The 24,749-nt window shown below is 37.9% G+C and overlaps 1 protein-coding gene across 7 annotated transcripts in view; it reads left to right on the top strand.

Moving 5' to 3' along the window:
• Positions 1-24,749, top strand: part of CFAP54 (cilia and flagella associated protein 54) — a 247,555-nt gene that overhangs the window by 186,085 nt on the left and 36,721 nt on the right. For all 7 annotated transcript variants that reach the window (XR_012078525.1, XR_012078523.1, XR_012078522.1 and 4 more), the window contains 8 exons: positions 4,422-4,577; positions 5,875-5,980; positions 6,871-6,964; positions 10,043-10,141; positions 10,673-10,814; positions 17,339-17,512; positions 18,972-19,195; positions 23,977-24,147. Coding sequence is in view for 3 of the 7 variants with exons in the window: in XM_072973225.1 (XP_072829326.1) it covers positions 4,422-4,577; positions 5,875-5,980; positions 6,871-6,964; positions 10,043-10,141; positions 10,673-10,814; positions 17,339-17,512; positions 18,972-19,195; positions 23,977-24,147 (1,166 nt within the window). In the remaining 4 variants the exon portion in view is untranslated. The remainder of the gene's footprint in view (positions 1-4,421; positions 4,578-5,874; positions 5,981-6,870; positions 6,965-10,042; positions 10,142-10,672; positions 10,815-17,338; positions 17,513-18,971; positions 19,196-23,976; positions 24,148-24,749) is intronic.

The raw sequence follows: 24,749 nt of genomic DNA, 5'->3' as shown, positions 1-24,749 counted from the left end.
ATTTTTGATGCTTTGACATCTGGGGCCTTACTTACTGGGGAGGAACTGCCCTTCTCAGAGTTAGCCAATTCCTAGAGACTAGCAAACCAGTCTCCTGTGAATGTGCCTTTCATATGCAAACCAACTACTTGAGAACCCACACCCTGAACCTTTATTGAGTTCTTTTATTGTCCTTTATTGGTCTCTTACCCTCTGGGCCGCTATTCCCCTGCCGTAATCACCCCAGGGACAGCTCTCAGACTGCTAGCAGAGCCCACTGAAATTATCCAAACTAGCCAATCCTAAACCTTAGTCTGCTTACCCCAACAACCCACTCCTTCCCACAAAAAAATACAATAAAGCCTCTTGCCCACATTTTTTCCTTCCTCCTTCTACCTCCTGACTGACCCTGGTGCTTCCTCATGTGGCCGTACAGGATGTGGGGTGCCCTCCCGCCTTGGGAACTGTGAATAACATACTATCTTTTCAGTGGCAGTTATCCCCCAACCCGTTGACCTCATCATACCTGAATAATAATAACACCTACATTTTAAAACATTATCCCTCACCCGCTGGGACCCATTTGCCCCCTATACCAGCAGCTGCTCAGCTCAGAAGAGAGGCTAATGATTGGACTAGAGTAGGGACGGGAACGCAGTAGAAGTGTTCTCAGAACATCACCTGTCCAGAACCTTTCCTTTGTTCCCCTTCTGCTCCTCCCCCTCATGACTGTTATTGATCATTATCATTACATCATCATCATCAAATACGAATTTTATCACCATAGGTGAATCACTTCACCTCTCTATTGATGAGTTTCCACATTTATGAAATTATGCTGGCCTGGCTGACCTCTAGAATTCCAGCTCATAGATCCCACGAGAGCTCTTTTTCTGCGTTTTTAGTCCCCAATTTGTTACATTATCAGTGTGATGCAGGAAAACAGATGTGGGGCATGAGAAGGGCTGTGTCCCAGGCTTCGGTTGAGCCCCTGGGACGTGCCCTGCCAAGCGTGGGTCCTTGGCTTCGTGCAGGAAAGAATTCAAGAGTGAGCCACAGTTGAGTAAAGGTAGATTTTTTCAGGGAGATGCATTGAAAGGCAAGAGAAAAGCCATGAGGTGTGGGGGTTGGGTGCTCAGATTAAAAGTAGGTACACACTCCGTAGACAAAGTGCAGGCTGTCTCCGAAGAGGGGAAGAGAGAGAGAGAAAGGGGCGGCCATGAGGTGCCATGTTGCTAGTTTTTATGGGCTTGGTGGCCTCATATGCTAATAAGTGGAAGGACCAGTCTAAGGGGAAGGGGCTGGGATTCCCAGGAAGTTGGCCATTTCCCACTCTTTGACCTTTTGTGGCTAGGCTTGGGACTGCCATGGTGCCTGTGGGCGTGTTATTTACCATGTTAATATTACAGTGAGCATATAATGAAGCTCAAGATCGACTAGAAGTTAAATCTCTCATCATCCTGAGCCTCAAGGCCTACTGGGGGTTGAATCTTTCACCATTTTGATGTTAATTGCTGTGGCATTCCTTGAACAGGCTGTGCCCTGCACCCTTCCATCCTGTCTCAAGTGTATGTGATATCTACAAAAGCTTAAAGTACAGACTGTGTTAAATTGTACAGATTGTGTTAAATCAAATGTGTTCTCTGCTTCCATGCCGTACTAATCTTGAAGATGTGTCACCGCTCAGTGGCAATGCTGCTGCTGTTTTTTTAGGCTCACTTGAAGCAGAACAGCTTGCTTTCTGTTACATTATATTAAATACTGACTTAAAGAACAAAACCAAAAGCAGCTTTCCTGTCAAAACAATGTCAGTTTCACAACTTCTTTTTCACAGAGTTGATGTTTATTGCAAAAAGGAGCACTTCAATATTGTGAAGCATAAAATCATCTGATTTGATGCTTTCTCGACAGTTTTCCTTTATAGCAATAGTATAGATTGCATCGCAAGAATAGAGCCACTTGAAGATTTTTTTCTTTTCTTTGTGAAAGCCTCTAACAGAAAGAAGACATGTTGAGACTATTTTTATAAAACAAAAAAATAAGCATCATGGTTATTTAAGAGTATTTTTCCCCTTAATGACTGAATCTTGAGCTTCCTTATTAGATGAAAAAGGAGATTACTGATTGCATAATAGGAGCGAAGAAAGCTGCAAGAGTGATGCTGAGGAGTGGGAATATAATAAGGAGGCAGACTTCATTTCTGCCTTCAAAAGGCCTATTACCCAGTTAGGGGGAGAGAGAGAGACAAAAGTCAATAATTTCTGTAACAATTCTTTTTCTAATTTTACCAAATATCTAGAAGACAATTTAAGTACTATTATTATTACCTGTTAGTACTATATTGTATATTACTACATTGCATACAGTCTATATATGCAGTACACATTGTACATGTGCATTAGTGCCTCAGTGACATGAACATACTGGATGCTTTTGTCTGCTATGAATAAACAGCTGCAGTATAACTTGAAACAATAAGCAAGACGTATAAAAATGAGAGATGTACTGAAATGTGAGGTGGTATTGGGCAAATGGTATTAGCATATCCTTCTTGCCTGCCTTCTTAATTGCAGTTGGTAATTGTTGAGGTTTAAGAATGTGGACTCTGGAGAAAGTATTCCGGTGCAGTTCGCCCAAGAAAGTCATTTAACTTCTCTGTGGTTCAGTTTCCTTTTCCATGAAAGGTGAATCAGAAAAGTACTAATCTACACTGGCTTGTAGGGTGAAGGGGGTGGAATGTGTAACATGTTAAGAAGGGCATCTAGTTTGTTCTGAGAGCTTTGCGGATGTCAGCTATTCTCACTCTTCTGTGCCCGGCCTCCATACCCTCCCAGGAGCCCCCGGAAGCAAGGCTTGGGTTTCTTCATCTCCATTTCCTCAGCAGTTCACAGTAAGGGCTCTGTAACTTCTCCCTGGATAAGAGATAGAGAGAGAGAGGGAGAAATATATTTTCCCCACCATCCTCCCACTCATTACAACACATTCCTAAACTGAACGTTTAACAAAAAGTCATAGGTTTCTTGAAAACTCTCTGTAGGGCATGGCATCTTGGATTAGGGACCTCAGATATTTTCTAGTTCTGCTGCCTTAAGGCCTGGAGGCATGGAGGGACTTGTTCAAAGCCTCAGATGACATGGTAGCACCAATGACTGGCCTGCACCCAGCACCTCAGCTGGACCCCAGCAGCTGTGTCATTCTGCGATCCGACACTGCCTTTCTGTTTACACTCCTCTGTTGTGTATGTTAAGCTATCCTATCAATGCAGTCTTTCCTCCATTGTCTTCTGCTCTTTATCCCCACATTTTTCTTCTTTGAAATTACCAAAGACAAAGGGATCATTGGCTGCTGGCTTTGACAGCCACGTTCCCTGGGTAGGCCTCCCTGACCTTTCCTGAGTCTGGGCCAGGGCTCTTGTAACCTGCTACTACAGAGCCCTGTGCTTTCAAGGCCACACAATTAACCACACAGTATCTTGATTACCTGTCTGGCCATTCTCATTCCCCATTAAACGCTAAGCTCCAGGATCTCTCTCTTACTGGGTTACTGCAGGGTTGTGGTTTAGGGTATGGGCCCTGGAGCCAGACTGCCCAGATTCAGATCACAGCTCTGCTACTTACTAGTCATGTGACTTTGGGCAAGTTACTTAAACCTCACGGTGCCACTACTTTTTCCTCTGTAGAATGAGCATCGTAATGGTATCTACTCAGAGATGGGAGGATTACATGAGATAATGCTTAAGTATTTGGGATGGTACCTGGCGTGTAGGAAATAATAAACTGTAGCTCTTATTTTTCACTTTTCTCATTTCTTTAATCCAGTGCCTAAGCACTCAGGAAATATTTGTTGAATAAATGTCTGCCTGTCTGTCTTGAGAACAGAGATTAAGTCTAATGCCTCTTCAACAAAACAACAATCATTCATTATGTTAAGTAGTGATGGGATCACACGAGAGGTGCAGCATGTGGCCTCTGTCCGTAATGGGTTTGCCAACTAGATGGGATGACCAAATATGCGATGCATGCTATCAATGTAGAGCCGAATGGAAATAAAATGACTGCCTATTAATATATGCAAATTTTATTGGGAACAACGTGAAACTTCCAGATGTTTCCATACTAACAGCCTCATCTTAGGAACATACAAGCTGTTTTGTAGAGCATTATGAAATTTTAGAACTGAAAGAGACTTGAGAGATTATCCCTCCATTTTAAAAATGAGACAATGTTGAAATTTATCAAAGACAAAGTTCCAATGACTGTCGTTTATGATTCACTGAGATATTTGGGTATTGAGTTTCTTTAAAACATTTCTTTGATGCTGAAAACCAAAGACCCCAGAGTGCATACTTGGACGTACTATGAGAGAAGTCTGGCAACTTGGAGGCTTGTTATGAGCACTGTGTATCTTACTGTTGCCTCCTCATCCAGCTGTCTTTCTTTTAGGACATACAGTGGCCAAACAAGTATATTATACCAATAAAAAGAAGGATCCCTCAAAGTGGTTACCTGCCCTTCATCTTTTTGAAATAGCTTTGAAGCTCTCTAAGACATCAGGAACAGAAGAACATGAGGTGGAAGCTGAAATCTTTTTTCAGAAAGGTAACGATGTATTTGGGGTCATGGCTATGACAAAGTTAGTGGAATATTTTTTTCCTGTTATCCATAGGATTCTTAAAAATCTGGTCCCTGATTTTAAAAATACTGATTTTACAAAGGACTTGGTGGTGACTAACACCTTGTTATCTCTGCCAAACTCAGTTTTGGATCAAGAGAACACTGCTTATTTTAAGTGTATATTTAGAAAGAAAAAAACTACTCCATTTTAATTTCTTTTATAATTACAATTGACTTTGGTTACACAGTTTCATGTTTGACTCAAAAATCTCAGCGTCAGCCATTTAGCTATAGTAATATTACTTAAAGAATGCTTGGAAGACAGTTTGTTAAAGCACAATTTCATTACTTTGCTAAGCATTTTAGCTAATTTCTATAAAAGATACATACCCCTTTAAAATAAATAGCTATAGCATACCTATATTTATTACTTATATATAACACCTATTTGCATAGTACATTCATATCATTTTATTGTGGCCATTTTAGCCACAAGAAAAATTATGATGATGACTGCTATCATTTATTGAGCACCTACTGGATACTAGGCACCATAGTTGGTGTTTTACATCACATATGGCCAAGTCTTACAATAGCACTACAAGGTAGGCATGACCAACCCTGGGTGACAGATGAGGTGCATTCTGAGTAAGTACCTTTCCATAAGTCAGCAGCTACTAAATGGCCAGATGTGCACTTAACATCGGGTGGCTCTGTGCCGTGTCCACATGCTGCGTGGAAACTGATTCATTTTTATAGTGTTTGTAAGATTTCCCCTTCCTGCTACAGAAGTGCCATATCAGCACGTGCAATTGAAGGTTGCATCTCTCCAGGAGGGGTGGGAGCTGGGTGAGAACTAGAGCCTTTGCATCATCCATGCTGGTTTTCAAGTGTTTGCTGGCTCCTTTTAGGATTTGTTTTTAGCAAAGATGTTTCCCATGATATCTGAAATAGTAGACAGAGGAAAGAAAAACATGGATGTAGAAAAAGGGGATGCACTGCAGGTGGAAGGGGAAGCACAAAGGAAAGAAAAGGAGAGGAAAGTAAGATTATAAGAACAATTGTGTCTGGAAAGTGAAAAGAGGCAGAGGGAGCCTTGATACTCCTGGGGAGGGAAACAACAGCTCTTTCCCTGCTGGCTTACCTTCCAGCAAGAGACGGTGGACAAAAAAGGATAGCACATCCAGTTTTCTGAATTTCCAGCATACAGTATTTGTTCTGAAATTATGAATGATAGGAAAAGGGAAAAAACCCATCTTTGCACATCTTTTTCTACTTTCAGGAAAAATAGAAATTCAAATATTGACGGACAAGAAATCTCCAACTTTGCAACTTGAGAGTTTATTCGAAGCTATACAACTAAGCTTGAGACATGATCAAAACTCAGGGTAAAAAAAGAAAAAAGATCTTTCCATTATTGTAACAATGTATATTTTAGGTTGAGCCCCCAGTTCTGGTAAGTACAATGAACATTCAAGAATGGAGTGATGGAGAGACCCTCTTCCCATGGCAGGGCTAATTCACTGGGGTCTGTTGCTCTTGGCTCTGACCCAAGGCCTCAGTGACTGTGATGGTTAATGATGGCGGTTTACATGGTGACACACTGGACTGTAAATTGCTTCCAGTCTGTACTCAGATCAATCTCCTGTCAGTCCCAGAATTACAGGGTCTCCACTGGAGGTGAAATTGTATCTAGAAGGGATTCATGTGTATATTCACTCTGGTTCCAGTACCAAAGCTGGACAACTTAATTCTGTCATAAAAATCACCTTAAGATGGAGAATAAGCCACCATTATTACAATTGCACTGATCTCAATGGCCCCAACTGACAGATTTGAGACTGAGTACACAAACCGAACCCATACCAATCATAGCTTTCAGTGTAACTCTCTGGGTCTCTTTCGAATTGAGTTAGTGTGGGAAGGTAGAAGCAGAGGCCTGGTTTCCAAGGCAGGTTCCTCCAGGCCTGACTCATGTCTTGAGCGCCTTGTATGCTGGAATATTCCAGAATGGTCTTGATGCTGGGCTTCACCACAGTCATGGCGTGGAGAGTTGCCAGCACAGGACAAGGTAGAACACTCAGCTCTCTTCAAGAGCTTTCAGTTTCAGTGGGGAGAAAGATGCCAGTGTCTAAGCCAAAAGTGCCATGAAAAGAGGGTAAGTTTGGAACAGGTGCTGGTTTTGCCTGTTTTTACCTTTCATTCAGAAATCGTTGGCACGTGATGCAAAATGCTGATGAGGCATAAGACTAACAAGAACAATGCTATATCGTTTTAGGTTGATAAGAGACTCCTACCTGGAAATAGCCCTGTTATTTTTACGCATAAGTAAGTCAAGGAGCCAACTTTCAGGATCACCATTAACACTTAAGGTAATAAGCACTTTTATCAGAAATTTAAAGCTAATTGCCTTTGAGCTTGCTGTTTTGCTAACCCTGTGCTATGGAAATAATGAGACTGATTTTCCTTTGTGACTTGGGGAAGTTAATTCATTACCTTATGTTCACACTCATATTTAGACACCTCTTTGGATATTTTTTATGTAAGGCTCTGGAAGTAGATTGCATGTGGACATTTTTGCCTGTTAAAAATGTTATCCATGAAATGTCGGTGTATGTAAATAGCCTAAGTCATTAGTATAGATCAGGAGATTGCAGGAAATGACATTCCGATTAAGCAGATGGACAAGTAACGTTTTCATCACTGATGTGGCCTACAAACATGTACTGTGACCTGGGCAGCCTTCTAGAATGTGATAAAGCCAGCAGGCTCCAGGACAAACTCAGTGCTTGCACTCATGGCACTCACTTTTCAGTGGGTTGGTGGAATTGTGAACGACCGTGGTGGGATGAGGTGATGGTTCAAGGTGGGATTTGATGGATGGGGAGGAAGCCTGGCAGAGAGTGGCAGAGCCATGCACTCTCTCTAGCAGTGCTTCCAGGGATCCTGTGAAAGTGCAGATTCTGATTCAGTGAGCAGGGGACGAGGTCTGAGGCTGGGTGTTTCTAAGGAGCTGCTGGGTCATGCTGACGCTGCCGGTCTGTGGGCCACGCTGAAGTACCTAGGATCTAGACAGACAGAGGGCCACTGGGAAGGAAGATGGGTGGGTTGGAGGTAGATGAACTCAGTAAATTTTAGTTTTAACTTTTAGTAAAAACTTTTTTTTTTATTTTTTAATAAAAATATTTATTTTTAACTTACAATTTTTGTCTTATTCTTTAAATTTCAGTAGACTTTCAATATTGTATCTGAATTAAATAATCCTTTGACCCACCAGAAAATCTTTTCAGAAAATTTTAGTGTCAAATTTCTAATTTTTGAGGCAGCATAAATGTGACAAAACCACTAGGCAAATAGGCTTTCAGTCAGGTGAACTCCTCATATGGTTGTTGCCCTAAGTGGACGGAAATGGATAGCAGCTGTTTGTTTGTTTGTTTGTTTTCATCAAAATGATTACACAGGAAACTTACTGTTTTTGGTATGATAAACATCTTTATTTCCAGTAGGAGGAAACAAAAATCTTTGTTTCCATAGCGAATAGCAATGCAAATTAATAAGATGCTAGGATAATAATGTATCATGTTTTGGGCCTTCTCTAGGGAGGTTTTGTAATTAAGAGCTTGAACAAATAAGATTTAAATGAAAAGGAATAGTATAATTCCATACAATATGATCATTATTTTCTGTATGTCTTGACATAGTATAAATATTTTAGCAAGTCATATAATTATTAAGAACACAGAAAACAGCCAAAACAAGCAAAAATTCATCTGGGTGTATTCAGACCATTGAAATGCAGCACTTTAGATACGTCCTAATAAAGACAGTGCTTTTATAAGCCCTTACAAGAAAAGCACTATTGTTTCACTTTTATGGAGAGTTCATAGCAGAGTGACTGTAGCACTGGTTTGGGTTGAAATCCTAGCTTCTTGACATACTACCAATGTGATTGGCCCCTTTCTAACCCTAGTTTCCTCATCTGTAATGATACTTACCCCTTTGAGTAGCTTGGAGAATTAAACAAGATAAAGGATTTGGCACATAGTAAGTACTCAAAAAAAGGGGGTAGAGGGACTGTCCTCTATCATGTAACTTTGACTAAACTTCTACATTCTTTGTAAAGTACTTTGTACATAGGAGGAATTCAATAATTATTTATTAGTTGAATTGATTATTTCTTGAAATTCATTCATTTATTCACTCATCAACCAAGCACTTACTGAGTGCTTAACGTAGCCAAGCCTGTTACTCGCTCTCCCTAAGGAGCACAGAGGAGCAAGGGAGAGAAATAATTGTATCATAGTGTGCTAAGGACTATATCAGGCCATGTCAAGGCAGGGGAGTAGAGCAAAGTAGGAGCTACTTCTGCTTTGGGGGAGTGCTAGAGAAAGCTTCACAGATGAGATGAATTTTGGAGGATGAGTAGAAGTTTTCCAAGTAATTAGGTAAGAGAAAAATGGTCCATAGAAATTATCAAGCACATATTTAAAAAGTAGACTTATTGAGGTATAAATTACATCCATGAAATTAACCTATTTGAAGAGTACAGTTCACAGATGTTTAGTAACTTTACAGAGTTGTGCGGTTATCATCACCGTCCATTTTTAGGACATTTCCATCATCCCCTGAAAGATCCCTAGGGCCCATTTGCTGTCATTCCCATTTCCACCCCTAATCCCGGGCAACCGCTAATCTGTTTTATGTCTCTACAAATTTGCCTTTTCTAGATATTTCATATAAATGGATTCATATAGCAGGTAGTCTTTTGTTCCTGTATCTTTTACTTAGCATTATATTCTTGAGGCTCACCCATGTTGTAACATGTAACAGTAGTTTTTTCCTTTTTACTGCTGAGTAGTATTCCCTTATATGGTTATGCCACATTTTCTTTATCCATTCAACAGTTGATGAACATATGAACTTTTTGACTATTAACTTTGTAGTTAGAAAGCTGATAGCAAATATCTATTAAAAACCTTTAATATTCTTGTTTCTGATGTCTTTACATACAATATGGTCAGTTTATAGATCCTCTTTTAAAATGGTAAATAACCTTTACTTAAAATGCCATTTGTCTTTATTGTTATTCAAATAATGTAAGCTCATATAGAAAATTACAAAAAATGATAAAAAATAATTTAATTACCCTTAAAACCTGGGATAACTACCACTGTTCATTTTCTCTGCTTGTGTAAACAGGAAATATATGCGTGTACTTACCTTTTTAAAACCGGGGTCATACTTTGCATGCTGTTTTATAACCTACACTTTTCTTTCCCTGATATAGTTTGAATGTCTTTTCATGTCAACAGATGCATATACATTATTATACTTAATGGCTACATAGTGTTCAACTAAAATCTCATCTTCAAAAGATAAGAAAATCTATCATGAAATTTTATGATATCTTTATCTACCTTTATCATAAAACATTTGCCGTTATTTTTTAGAATTTTCCCAGAAGGCAGAGTTCTATTAAAGAACCAATGGAAAATAAATTTGAAATGTATAGTTTATTGGCCTGGATTGCAATAAGAGCTGCTACACAGGTTGGTGTGATCTTTATTTAATTCTTCTTTTTACTGTCACATCTGTATTCTCTGCCTCCAGCTGTTAAGGCAACACAATGTATCTATACAAGAGAAAGGAAAATTGCACATTCTTTGGGATTTGTGCCAATGATATTTTTTCAGGAAGATTAGAAGTGCTCTTTATATGTGTAGTGGTTTTTCATTTCTATTAGCCAGACTTGGTTTTGTTTGTTTCAACTTTTCTTTAATGAAAATACTGGCAGATACACATGTGCACGTATTTGACATTTTGGCAAATATCTGTTATAGGCAGGTGAGTAGCCTGTTTAAAGTGACTTATTTGTTAATTAAATTGTCAACAGTCATGATTTGTTTGACTGTGGTACATACTACACATTGGGAATTGCATATTGTTTTTCAGGTTGTCTTTATTTTTTTCTCAGTGTGTACTGAATATTGTTTTATGAATTCCATTTTTCACATTATTTACCCAATAGGTGATCTATGAATTAGAAGCTTGCATTTATGAATTATAATTATGCATTTTAGGTCAGCGAGGCTGTGCTGGCAATTAACCTACTCATCGGAAAGAAGAATGCTAGAACTGATAAAGTTAGCCAAGGGACATTACCACATATCCCAGAATTTGCCACCGTGGATCTTTTGTCTTCATACACAGATTATTTGCTTGGTATGTATGTAACGTGTAATCAAGTGTCAAAGGTTTAATTGTAGTGATTTGTTGGATTTTAACATAAAAAGGACAGTGGTTTGGGGAACCTCTGGGAATGGATAGGGGTCTTAGGGTGTAGCTGCTGAAACAGACCTAAGCTCACTGTACATACATACATGTTACTCCGTCTGCTGCTGTGTTTCAGATGCAGGGCTCTGTGAAAACATGGTATTTCCTGATGTCTGTTTATTTTCCAGTTCACACATTTTTAAATGTGACCTTTGGGGATTATTTATTTGAAGGAAATTCTCTGATCCTCTAACATGTGTACTCACTCTTAAATCTCATATTGCTCCCTGTTCTTTTTCTTGATTCTTTTATATTTGTGTATGTGTATGAATGTGTGTATATGTGTGTGTGTGTACGCATGTTTGAGCACTTTCTCTCATTAAACTACCATCAGATTCCTGAGGGCAGGGACTTCATTTGATTTGCTGCTTGGTCTATAGAAAATCACACATTACTTGCACATATCAGGCATTTGATATTAATATTTGTTGAATGAATGAATGAGAGGTTAGCAGAATTTTAACTTGACATTACTACTATGTTTTTTTCTTATTCATGTATCCTTTGTTGGTTAATAAACTGTAATATAAACCTCTAAGTCAGATCATAAATATTGAATATTTTTGTGTTGCCCATTCATTCTTTAATTTGAAAAGTATTTATTGAGTGCTTCTTGTGTGCTAATTGCTTGGATAGGTTCTAAGAAGTCAGGTACTAGAGTCATACTTCCAGAAGGATATTTTAGTAACAACAGTATCTAATTTTGTTTGGCACTGGGTGAACTTTGAGTCAAAGGGAATGAAGAGTGTTAACTTTAATCTGATGAGGGTGGGGGTGGTCTTCCTAAAACCTCTGAAATCACATCTACAGGCAGTAGCTTACTCTGCTGAAGTGTTGAGTCAGCCTTACTAACTGAAGAGTTAGTGTCTGAACTCATCCCCTTCCTTGGCTCTCTCCCTCTGCCCTGAAGAACAGGTGGCCTAGACTGTTTTCCAACCTAAAAATGGCTTGCCCCGAAGTTAAACTAGTAGATGGATTTTTTATACCAAGGTGTTTTGTTTTTTAAATTTTTATTGCCTTTATGCCTGGTGGAATTTTATCTCATCAGATTTGCGAACCATGGCCTGGACTTCAAACTAGGCGGATGGTCTTCCTTAGAGTTCCCGTAGATAGGCTCGCTGGGGACAGAGCAGGGCAGTCTGGCAGTAGGGACTGGTCACTGCTTCTTTCTCTTGGCACTTCTTGGCAGCTCAATTCTCCCTGGTTCAGAATGCCAGGAAGGCAGTCCTCTTAGAAGCACACATTATTGTTTTGCTACAAAAAGAATGCAATATTGATAATGAAGAGATTTCAGCTTACACCCTTATCCTGTCAAACCATTTAATTTCAACCTCACTGCCCTAATCTGTAGACTGAAAGAATTAAATTTACTTATAGATAAGACAGAAATCTGAAAACTTTAAGACCATGACTCACATTTCCAACATGGCTATTTCTTTTTCATACTGGTCCCTTATTACTTCTGAAAGATCTGTCTGCTTTATCCTAGACATTTTCTTATGCTTTGCCAGTTTTTAGGGCTAGGATAACAAATAAGTTTCATCTAAAATGCTGTATTAATCAGTTACTGCCATAATTACACTGTATACTAAACGACCCTGAAACTCAGTGGCTTAGAACAATAAGAATTCATTCTTTTGACTTGTCTCATGTGTTCTGCTTCAGGTTACAGGTTGGGTTCAGGTGTACTCTGTGTACATTTGTTGCGAGGTCCAGACTGCAGAGGCAGTGGCTACCTGGGACATGCTCTTCTTACGGTATACACCAGAGTACAAGAGCCAAGCCAAACTACAGAAGCACACTCAAGGCCTCTCTTCACATTACATAGCATTGGTCATGGCAAGTCATGTGGCCAAGTCCAGTATCAGTGAGATAGGGAAATAAACTCTGCCTGTAGAGGAAAGGAGGGGGTGTGTACATTTGTGGAATGTAATCCAGACTATCATGTATGACAAGTTCAGTCTGTGACTGGTAGCCACCTGAGAAGAATTCTGAGCCTTTTTGTGGAAAGACAGGAAAAGGTGCTGCAGTGATCAGTTAATAATGTCACCCCATGGGCACACTCAGTGGGGAGCAGCATCCCCTAGTCAGGTGCCTACTTGATCCAGTTGGGTGGGTAGTCTCCATTTCAGCTCTGCTTCATACAGAAATGTATGCTTTCTTTTTCTACTTCAGTGGTTTTTATAGCATCTTCCAATTTTATTTTTCCATTTTGTACCATTAGCACTCCTTTACTGTTTTATCAGGATGGTGATTTGAAGTGACCAGATTTTAAACTACAGCTCATTTTGTATTTTGCCTTAAGAATAACAATTTTGTCCTCCAATATTCTCCCAGCAGACTGATCACTAATTCATATTATGATTTCCCTTACTTCAGTATTTGGGTTGGAAGGAACTATTGAATCCCCAGCTGATTGCTGCAAATACCCAGATGGCAGTGAGGCTCATATTATAATGAATTGCTGAAGGGAAACAACAACAAATAAAAATTGTTTGATTTTTTTCCCTTATATTAGCATAAATTAGCATCCAGGAGAAAAACCTCCTCAGTGATCTTACCTTCACTACTAGCATTGATCTGTACACAAGGTGGTAAATAATATTCATTGTTACTATGTATGTACCAAGCAGTGTCCCAGATATTTCTGTCCAGAGAGAGGGAAAAATCACAGAACACACAAGCAGTGTGGCTTGCCTTCCATAAGCTTCCAGTCTTTGTCATTCCAAACAGGCATATGCTTTGAAATTATATAAATGTGTCTTTTAAAGGAAAACATATTAATGGAGGCAAATTAATGAATTTTAAGCTAAAGCTGAACACAGGCAAGGTGGGCATATGAGTTTATTAGGAACATTTTTTTTTCTGGAAGGAGTACCTGTGGGGCAGATGTAAATGGATCAGAAATACAGGTACCAGAAAGGAGAGGGAGCTCCTTCTTTCTCAGCAGAACAATTGTCGATCAGAGAAGCATGGTGACAGGATAGACTAGTTATGTGTGGAGGATGGAATATAGATCATCTTGCCAGAACCAGAGAGCAATTGTATGACGTCTGTAGAACAGTAAGAGAACTGAGTGATGCAGCTGGTCCAGTTTATTGAGGTTTCCCTTACATTGTTTTGTAGGAATAGAGGCTCCGAAATGATGGTACTGGAGATACGGGACCATATTTAGATTTAATACAAAAAGCATTTGCTCGATGTCTACTCTGGGCCCAGTTGTATTCAAATATACTACCATCTTTTTGTGTTCGTTTTCTAGTGGCTAAAAAAAAAAATCATCTAGGATAAAAATTATTAAATTCTATAATACATTTTCAATTAAAAGTAACATTTAGGATTAGTGGTCCCGGATGCAGCATCTCACAACTAAATACACTTGATATACAGAAAAATACAAATATGTGTCATGCTGAGAAAAGATGTCGATGAACCTACTGTCAGAACATAGAGATCTATGGAGCGGAACTGAGAATCACACTGACCCTTGCCCATTCTTTGCCTCTTGAAGCAGAGAAAACTTTCTATTCTGAAAAAATACCATTTTTCTTCCCGTTACTGCCTTCCCCCTGGCTCAGAGACATGGGTCAGTGCCCACTAAAAACTGGGATGTCATTCCTCTACTACTATCTTGTTTTTTCCTATTCCTCCGAGACACAATTTCCCATAGTGATGGGGAACCAGCGAGACACATTACATCCTCAGATCCCGAATAATTACACTACTTATAGGTGAGAATGGAGATAAATCATTCATGTTAGCAACAGTGATGTGTGTGTGTGTGCACGTGCACAGGTATACACGTGTTGTATGAATTCAGAGCGTCAGCAGTTCAGACAGTTGGAGTGTGAAGAGAACCATCCTCAGTGAGGCAGAGTTGTCCTGGTCCAGTGCCTACAGAGGTCTAGAAATTCCACTCAAAACCCAGCACTTTGATCACGTAAATCTGAGAAGGGGGATAGTACCATGACCAAGGGCAGAGCATACAGTCTGCACTCTCTGTTGTCAGATGCTAGATATGAAGAGACTGTCTTTATTTGAGACAGAGTTAATGGCGGAAAATGAGAAACACAGATGGCGCATATGGGAAAACATTGCCAAATGAATGCAGTGAAATGCTTTGCTATCCTGAAGACTTGTACAGAATTTTACATGTGTATATTTATGTACATTTACAAATGTCATATATATGTGATTCATATGTATAATTTTATGTGTATAAAATTTTGTACATAGGCTAGTATATCTATTGGGTCAATTCTCATGAAGAACATTTCTGGGTCAAAGTGTACATTTGTTTGTGATTTTCATGAACTTTGCTAAATGCCTTCCATAAGGGTTATGTCAGTTTGTATTCCTGCTAGTAATTAATAAAAGGTGTTTTCCCCCCACACCCTTGCTGACACAGGTTTATTATAAACATTTTAAACCTTTGTCACTGTGGTAGGGAGGGGGAGATTTAATTTGCATATCTCTTACTAGGACTAAGCTTAAGCATCTTTTGTGTGAACTATTCTGCCCATAATCTGCTCATTTTTTTTTTGAGTTGGTTTTTTTCTTTGCTTTTTCTTTAAATATTTGTAGAAGCTCTTTATTATAGAAATCAACCTTTTACCTGTGATATTATTTGCAAATATGTTTTTTTCAATTATCAGTTGTTATTTAATCTTTTTTATGGTGATTCTGTGCCATGAAGCTTTTCATTTCTAAACAGTATAAATTTTCATCTTTGTTTTGTTAAATTCTGGACTTGTATCATAGTTAGAAAGGAATAGTCCCTATTCTGAGACTGTAAATAAGTTCTCCTATGGACTTTTTTACTAATTTATGGAAATCTATTTGGAAGATGTAAAAAATCACAAAAGGTTACAAATCAAGATTTTTCCAGATGGCTACCCTATTTTTGTACTTTTTATTCATTTCCTGTTGATATGTCTGTTCAGGTTTCAATACCACACTGTTTTAATTATTGCAGGCTTAAAATATACTTAATATCTATTAGAAAAAGTCCCCATTCATTACTCTTTCTTTCCAAATTGTTTTTCTTGTCTTCTATGGCTTTTCTTTTTTAACTCTGGAAGCAGCTCGTCTAGTTAAAAAAAGTTCTCTTGTCATTTTATTTGAGTTACATTACATTTATACATTGTCTTAGAAATAGCATATTTTTATTCTATTGAGTCTTCCCAACCAAGAATATTGTATGTCCTATATTTTTTAGTTCATGTCTTCTTTGAAAAAAATTAGTCCCTTAGGAGTGTTGTAACATTTTTTTAAGGCAGATCTTGTATGCCTCTTGATAGGTTTATTTCTAGATATTTTATCTTTTTATTGGTATTGGAGATTTTTTTCATTAAATTTCTACTGGTTGTTGTGTGTGGAGGCTATTGATGTCTCTACATGACTTTATTGTCTTTAGATATTTTTCTCCATTTGATCTCTCACGAACAAAGTCTTTGTCAGCAAATGTTTTCTATGAAGGACAAAGCAGTAAATATTTTAGGTTTTGGTTGTATCTACTCAGTTCTGCTATGTTAAGATGAAAGGTACGATGGACAAAATGTAAATGAATGAGCATGGCTGTGTTCCATTAAGACTTTAGTTATGGACATTGACATCTGAATTTCATATAAATTTCACATGTCACAAAATATTTTTTTATTTCTTCAGCTACTTCAAATGTAGAAAACATTCTTAGCTCATGGGTCACATATAAATATGCTTGGGCCTGAGTTGGCCCACAGACTATAGTTTCTCCCTTATAGACCTAATTAATTCATTTTAAATGCCATCAAATTAATAGACCTCTGTGTATTTTTTCAAGTTCCCTTTTTTAAAGAAAAAACACAAACAATGCTGCCATGAGTATCTTGCATAAGATTCCTAGTACACATATATGAGTATCTGCATTTAAAATTTTATTGGACCCTGCCCAGGGAGTAGTAGTGTATGAGAATTTTGGTTTCCTCACATTTATTACCCATTTTTATTGTTTTCAGATTTTAGTTTCTGTTAATTCCTGAGGAATGTGAAATGGTATTTTATTTTAAGTTGCAATTCTCTAATTTTTAGTGATGCTAAAATTTTTGGCCGTTTGGGTTTCCTTTTCTGTGAGTTACCTGTTGAAATTGTTTGCCCATATTTCTGTTGGACTATCTGACTTTTTCTTTTACTGGTTACATGGTAGAGAAAAATAATTTGTGTGTTCAAAATTTCTTTTCTCAGTCTATGGTTTGTCCTTTAACTTTTTGTTTAGTGTCTTTTATGCTACAAAACTTCTTTAATCAAATGCAGTCCTACGTGTCAGTCTTTCCTGTATGACTTGTGCTTTTGTGCTTTTCTTTTTTTCATATATGGTTATTTTTCAAGGGAAGCATAATATTTGTATTCCAAACTTTTTTTTCTTTTACTTTCAGATAACTACCAGGTCGTCTTCCAGATTGGCTGTACATTCTCTTACCAAAGTGATGAGATATATGAAAACACAGATGCTAAAAAAAAGACTCCAATTAAAGTGGATATCACGTGGATTCTTCTGCTGCGCTACTATATTCACCTGCAAAGAATTAATAATATGAGCAAACTGCTAGGTAGGCTTTTGATGTGTTAAGAGAGAACATATTCTGTTCCTTTCCAGTTATTGTTTAAGTCATATTTCTTATTTAGAATTATAAAATACCTTTGACATCTTTCTGAGTGAACTCACATCAGAAGATGGAGACTTCAGGGGTTCTTAACCTGAAATACACAGACCTTTGGATAGTGTTTAAAAACATCATTAGAAGGAGGCATCCAGAGGCTTCCCCTGAGACTGCCGAAGTGGTCCGTGGTTCAAAACAGTTACAAATCAGAGCGATCATAATGAGTGAGATGAAATTTTGGCTTTAAGGGGAGAGTATTCCAGTATCCAGTATGTAAAGAGAAAGATAGCATATTTAGCTCCAAGAAGTTTTTGGTTTTGTTTAATTGTGCTTTTTTTTTTTAATCATTGATGCTATCTAAAGAATATCCAGAAAAACCGGTATAATCTGCTTCACATCAGTCCCTCTTGTGGTTTTGTGATGATATGTTTATCAGTGCCCCTGAAACTGGCGATCCACTGCTGCTTATCAGTACAAATAGTTGGAAAAGACAGTTGGAACCATGCCAGGGCCCAGTGATGGAGAAGCCAGCAGGGCAAACAGGCAGAGTCACATAGTGGCTCAGCACAGTGATGGGGAGTTAGCAGCGGGGTAGACAAGCACTGGGAAAGCTGTCAGGTAAAAGGTACACCGTGGTGGGTCCAAGAGTTCAGTAGCAAAGGAAGTAGACAGGAGTCAGCACAGCAGACCCTAGTGATACCCTCCCACCTATCAGCTCAGCTCACCTCTGGATTCATCTGTTGGTATTTCCCATTTTAGTCGCCTACATTTTACCACTTTCTGCTCTGGGCTTTCTCTGAAGCTACTGAGGCTTGTCCAGCCCACAGGCAGGACAGCCTGAAAGTACCAGGGATTCCACACACTAAGGAGAAACCTTCAACTAATGAGGTGGGGAGCTGACAGATAAACATTCCAGCTTCCCAGTCCCCTGATGAAACAATTTTACGTGTTTTTTTCAGAAGGTCCTCAGCAGGACTAAGCCCTCCTTGCCCATAGCTGTAGTCCATTCATAACTCACTCTCATTGGCTCTTATCTCTGACACACTTTCCCCATTCTCTCACTTGAAGTCAGATTTCAAATAAATTACCTGCACCTAAATTTTTGCTTTAAGATTCTACCCCAAATAAGACAGCTAGGTAGAATATTTTGCATTGTTAAGCTTGGAACCAGAAGCAGTATCCTCACATACATCTGAGATTTTCTTTCCTTTCTGTGGCAAGAAGCAATTCTGTTTAGCTGTATCAGCTCGAAAAATGGAAGAAGGTCATGAGCAGCCACTGACTGAGCTAGGGATACACAGGAATAATGGTTAGTGAGCAAACATCAACAATATTGGGGCCATTTTGTTATCGAACATGATTCTAAATTAGGGTTTTGTTTTTCTTTTTTCTTTTTTTTTTCTTTAAGCGTCTCTGAAGCCAGGATCTGGAATGTCTTTGCCAGATGACACACTTCTCACTTCTCTTTTCAACTCTGGGTTGATTTTGCGCCAAAAAGAAATGCATTTTTTCCTTAAAAGATTTTTACATCTGTATTCTTTCTCTTGTATTGATGAATTTCCAAGAGAACTATTTCAAGTAGTGGAAGATGAACCTTTTTCGGAAAAAATCTTATATGACTCATCAGCCAAGGTAACGTTTTAAAACATTATATATTTTTGTAAAACTTCTTAGAATCATCCTTATATTTCTGAAGGAAACACATTAACCTCAAATGCTGGCACAAAGATTTCTGGTTCCCTCAGTTGTTGGGAAGGCTCATTGCTGTTTTACGACACAGAGAAGCCAACCAAACTTTCTGTTTTCAAATGATCTGTTTTGATGCTCTTATAAATCCTCAAAATGTCTCAGAATTTTCTCTATTCCCTGCACATAACATCTCTCAGGGAGTTATTTTGCCAAGATGTTCTACAAATTTCAGTATAATCACCCCATGAGAAACTTAGACTGAGAGTTTCTAAACCTATGCCCAATTTCTATTCCTTTGTTTTAAATGTGTAGTAAAAACTATTCATTTTGTGTATATTTGACAATCATCAGTGTGAATAAATAGTAAGGGTAAATTTTTTAAGTAAATTGAAAGTTTGAAGGTTTTTTCCTTTGGAAAGTATTATTAAATTGGATGGACTTTACCAAAATATGTAATATGGAAGCCTCTTTTAAGTTACCTTGGAAGAGACAAAAAAAGAGGAAATTTTTTTTTAAGCTACTAGGGTTTTGAGTAATAGTACTGTCTCAATAAACTTACCAAAATTGATGAATTGGAACATATATAAAAAGTAAATAGCTTTAGTAAAAATAGGTGTGTATTTCAGATTTTGTATATTCAACAAATATATACTGAATACTAATAGTATGGTAGCTACTCTTGGTTGGTGGAGAAAGGGAATGGATGAAGTAGCATCTTTGTACCTAGTTCTGGTGTGATAGTAGAGAAACAGTGGTAGAGTTAGCAGAAAATAAAATTGCAGCGCTTTTGGAGATGCTTTTTAAGAGAAAATGGCATGCATAATAGCAGAAAGAATATGAAAATTAAAATATGTTAGTTCTATTATCAGTAGTGTGTAGGACTGACTGGGCAAAGGATACGTGAAAGGGAGTTATCCAAGAAAGAGATATTGAAGTAACCAAGCTTATGACCATAGGAATGGGAGGGAAGAGATGGATATGAAAGATACTGCTTACATAAAATTGAAAACCAAACAACTTAGTGACCCTTTGGAGATGCAAAGTGAAGAAGAGAGAATGATCAAAGTTTACCCCATCTTTTGGAACCTCTGTCTGTGAATCATTAGAGCATGGTAACACCATTAGCAGATACAATGAAGACAAGACAGTGAGAATGTTTGTGGAGAAGGCTGGTATATTCCACTCTGCGATCAGGGGTTTGAGATCATAGTAGAAAAGACTTAAGAGGACATAGTGTTGTGTCCTTATTTGTGAATTAAGTAAAAACGCTGTATTTGTGAAATAAGTAAATCAAGTCATTTGCATAAAATTATTTCAAAACTAAAAAAAAAACTGATTTATTTTGAATTATCATGACTTTGAACTTCACCATACAGCACTTTAATTTTTACAATTATAGACTTATCCATACCAGACACGTCCATGTTTCTATTGTCAATTCTTCCGGAGAAGTGACCCTAAAATGTGGCTTGTTCCAAATTGGGAACCTTTGCTCATATTATCCTATTAGAATATAGTAACCTTATGTTTTGGGTAAATAATAATAAACCTTTTTAAAACCACTCTTTGGAACAACACAGTAGGGTGACTGTTAATAAATTGTGATTTTAAAAAGCATTGGAAAGATACACTAAGAAATACTTAAGAACTCAGTTAAATAAGTAATTCTTGATTGGGGTTATGAAGTTGCCCCCAGGGCAGTGTATTGGAATCTCCACGGGAGGATTTTTCAGATTACTTCCTAGATTCTGGGGTATTGGGATACTCAGTATGCAGCACCCCCATTTCCTGCCCCAGATTCTCAATCATTGAGAAATAAAAGAGTAAGACATACTGGGATTAAAAAATATCCAACTTTACAAGTCATAAAGTTGATATTGTAGGATATGGTTTATATTTAACGGTAAATGGTCTTCCTAGTAGTGATTAGCAAAGTTGACAGTTCTACCAATCCAGGCTTGTGTGTTTTTTGGGATGGGGGGTCAGGCCTCCTCAAAATCTGTAGAGACAGAGGCCCCTTTAAAATCTGTTGCAGGAAGGAGCAGAGAATGTTCCCTCCCTGCAAACAGTATGCTCCCAAGAAGAAAGAACAGAATTATGCATATCCAAAATTCTTTTTCTCAAATTCTCGAATCAAGTAACTGTCTCTCAGGGAGAGGAGAAGAGAGGGAGCCCAGGAACGTGATATTAACGTTTGCCCATCCACAGAGCAGGAAACAGTGAGAACGGGATGCAGTCATTCTTTACCCAACCCCAGAGTGCTGTTCACCGCTGCTGCGAACATCCTTGAGGATGACTGCCACGTGTCCCAGACCCCTCAGGTGTTCTGGAGTAGGGGGCAGAGACTGGGAAGGTTGAGGGCTATAGTTTCTATGGCTGCATTCTTACAAATATTTTATGAGTTTGGAAATTAATATGTATGATTTCTTAAATACTGTTCTGAAAGGAGCCTTGCTTGAATATTTCAGTATCAAGGGCAGTCTGTCATTACCCAGTTCCTAAGGATGATGCTCCAGACGTACAACCTTGAATGCAGTGTAAATACCTGTGATACTTCTAATGGCAGCAGTGTTATCAAAGACTTATTTCACCCTGTTTTCTCTTTTTTAATATATAATTAGTGTAACACTCTCCCAGGATAATCAGCTCCAGAGATCGCTGTCGCTCGCCTGACAGGTGCAAGCCACCTAATCATGTGTTCGTTTCACTGGGATAGACAGCTAACGAGCATAAAGCCTTTTGGATTTTTTTTTTCAAATAAACTCCAAGCTTGGCTGATTTTTATAATAACATTTTGAGCCTTTAATCACTCAGGAGGCTATTTCAATCAAACTCTTTCCATAATTTGGTACTTAAACCTGCTTTTCCCCCACAAAGAAGTAGCTGCCTTTCCAGAACTCTCATTGCTGCACGTCATGCTCATCAGCTTTGTGAGCCTGCATGTCCTCGTCTGTTGAAGCTTTGTGATAGAAAAACAAAGGTGCCAAACAAATTACATTAAAAATTCAAAAAAAAAAAGGACATGATTAAATTCACAGTTAGACTGCGGGCCTGTGACAGGCTGTGCAAGGTCAGGTATCTGATTAGTGCAAAGTGATTTGTTGTCTGTAGGACTGTGTGAACAGGAGTGCTCCTGGTAGGTCTGTTATTTCATTCCTTTCAAAGAATAAATCAAACATGCCCTAAGTACTCAGTGTAGAGCCCATCAATTAGCTTATGTAATTAATCCCGTTAGCAATTAGATATTATGGTTTTAAAAAGAGAATGGAAAATTAAATACCTATTTTAATATTGACTTCTGTTACAATTGATCATTGTTAGGCCATCATGCTAATAAACACTGTACATATTGAAATAGAAGGTACTTGCTTTTAATTTTTCTCCACTTAGCTAGTAATTAAACATAAATTCTTTGCTAAAGTAGTTGTCAGAACCTCTGAAAGGCACTCAGATATGAGAAAAATGTGAGAAAAAAGTTTTGAATGAATTAGTTACCTGATTTTTTTGGTTAACTGCCTGACATAGAATTAATCTTAATTAAGCACTTTTAAATGACTAACCCTAATAATCTTGTTTATTGTGCAATTTTGGTCATGTCTTTAGTGTCATAGCACTAATAAATAAGGATCCTGGCTTATAATATCCTTTTATGATAGTCTCTAGGCAATTTTTTAAAGTTTTTACCTTTAATATTATCTTTCAGTCAAGACTCCATTTTTTTTCTTTAGCAGTAGACAACTTGAAAGGTCAGTGTCTTCATTTCTCTTTTCATTTTATTTTGAGGACTTTGCATTTATAGTCTTATATTGTGTGTTGAATAGTCTCAGAAATGGGAGGTGCAGATCCTTATAGAAACACCAAGCATTTCTTTCTAGCCTCTGACATGTTCCCCTTGGTTGCCAAGCCTTGAGATACCTTAGATGTCAAGAGTTTAGTTGAAGAACTGCTTCCCAGCTACCATACTGTAATTTTGGGAATAAGAAGAAGTTAACTTTCAAAGTAGTTTGCACTCCATTGAAGATGGTCCTTTTTAGACTTGAGATATTATCACTATTATTATTTCTCTGGCTAGGCTCTTATTTTATTGACGGCAATCATTCTTTACTTTCTTAGCTACCTTAAAAAACTAAATAAATATTTCATGAAATCACTAATTGCAGTTTATGCATTTATGTTTCTTAAAAACCCATTCAGGGATCAGGTTCCATCAAATGAGCTGGGCCCAGATTCACCAAGACTGAATTTATAAATCAGCCGCATTCATTTAAAGAGGGCATGAGAACAATGAATTTTAATCTCTTAGAGCAAAACCTGTGCCTTATTTTGCACATGGCACTGCAAAACATGCTATTGGGAAATAGATAATAAATTATGACCACACCCTCAGAAGAAAGGTAGAAGATGTCCTTAGATTGGCTGGTGACCTTGAGACTGAAATGATTGCATGGACATTTTCCCTTCTAGATCTGTATTCCTGGGTAGTCACCTAAGTGGACAACATTTGTCAAGTCCACTGGGTTTTGAAGCGTTTTTTTTTTCTGTAGGAGAGTCTTTCTCTGGTAATCAGGGGCCAGTTTTAACATCTACATTCATAAAGCAAGCTGAGATGATTCCCAGAGTTTTCCAGTGTAGCCAATATTGAGTGAATATTGAATGAATGTTTGAATATTGAATAAATAAATTCATCACCGACAATTAAACTGCTGTTTCTGTTTGTTCCCCAGTTAGATCATGATAGTTCTCTGCACTCTGATTTATCATTAAAACTGTCTGCCAGCCCATCTCATGGAGACTTAGTGTCATCAAATATGGCAACACAGGCTTCAAACAAAGAGCTTTGCTTTCAGTGGTACATTCCTCCCCTAGAAAGACCTCCGAAGGAAACAGAACCTATGGTATGTGATGTAATTACAAAGCTAAATCTTACAGTTAGATATAAAGTTTAATGAGGCCATTATAACTTGAAGAGTAGAGAATATCCTCCTCTCATATAGACAGAAATATACAGCAAAGAATCTCTATTGTCTAGTAGAATGAATGTGAAAATAACTAAGAAATCCTGGAAAAGTATATCTGAAGTTCTTCCAGCTATCTTTTGTTATTTATTCCTAGATTATGTTGCTCTGTGGTAATAAAAAATGCTCTCTATGATTGATACTTGTTGAAACTTGTATTTTTCTCCATGGAAAGTGTTTATTGTGTAAATGTTCCATTGTTCTTAAAAAGCATGTGCTCTCTTTAGTTGTTAAGGCAATGTTCGTGTATATCTAATAGGTCAGTTTGTGTAGTCTCGTTCAAGTATTTGTATTCTTGATGATTTTTCCTTTTTTTTTGCCTTTTAATTTTTTTTTAAAAAATCATTTACAGTTGACCCTTGAACAACATGGGAGTCGGGGTGCTGACCTGCATGGTTGAATATCTGTGTGTAACTTTACAGCTGGCTCTCTGTATCCACATCTGTGGATTTAACCAACCATGGATTGTGTAGTACTGTAGT

This window comes from Vicugna pacos, chromosome 12 (genome assembly GCF_048564905.1).
Source record: "Vicugna pacos chromosome 12, VicPac4, whole genome shotgun sequence".
Lineage (NCBI taxonomy): Eukaryota > Metazoa > Chordata > Mammalia > Artiodactyla > Camelidae > Vicugna > Vicugna pacos.
This window is presented reverse-complemented; position numbering and strand designations above follow the sequence as displayed.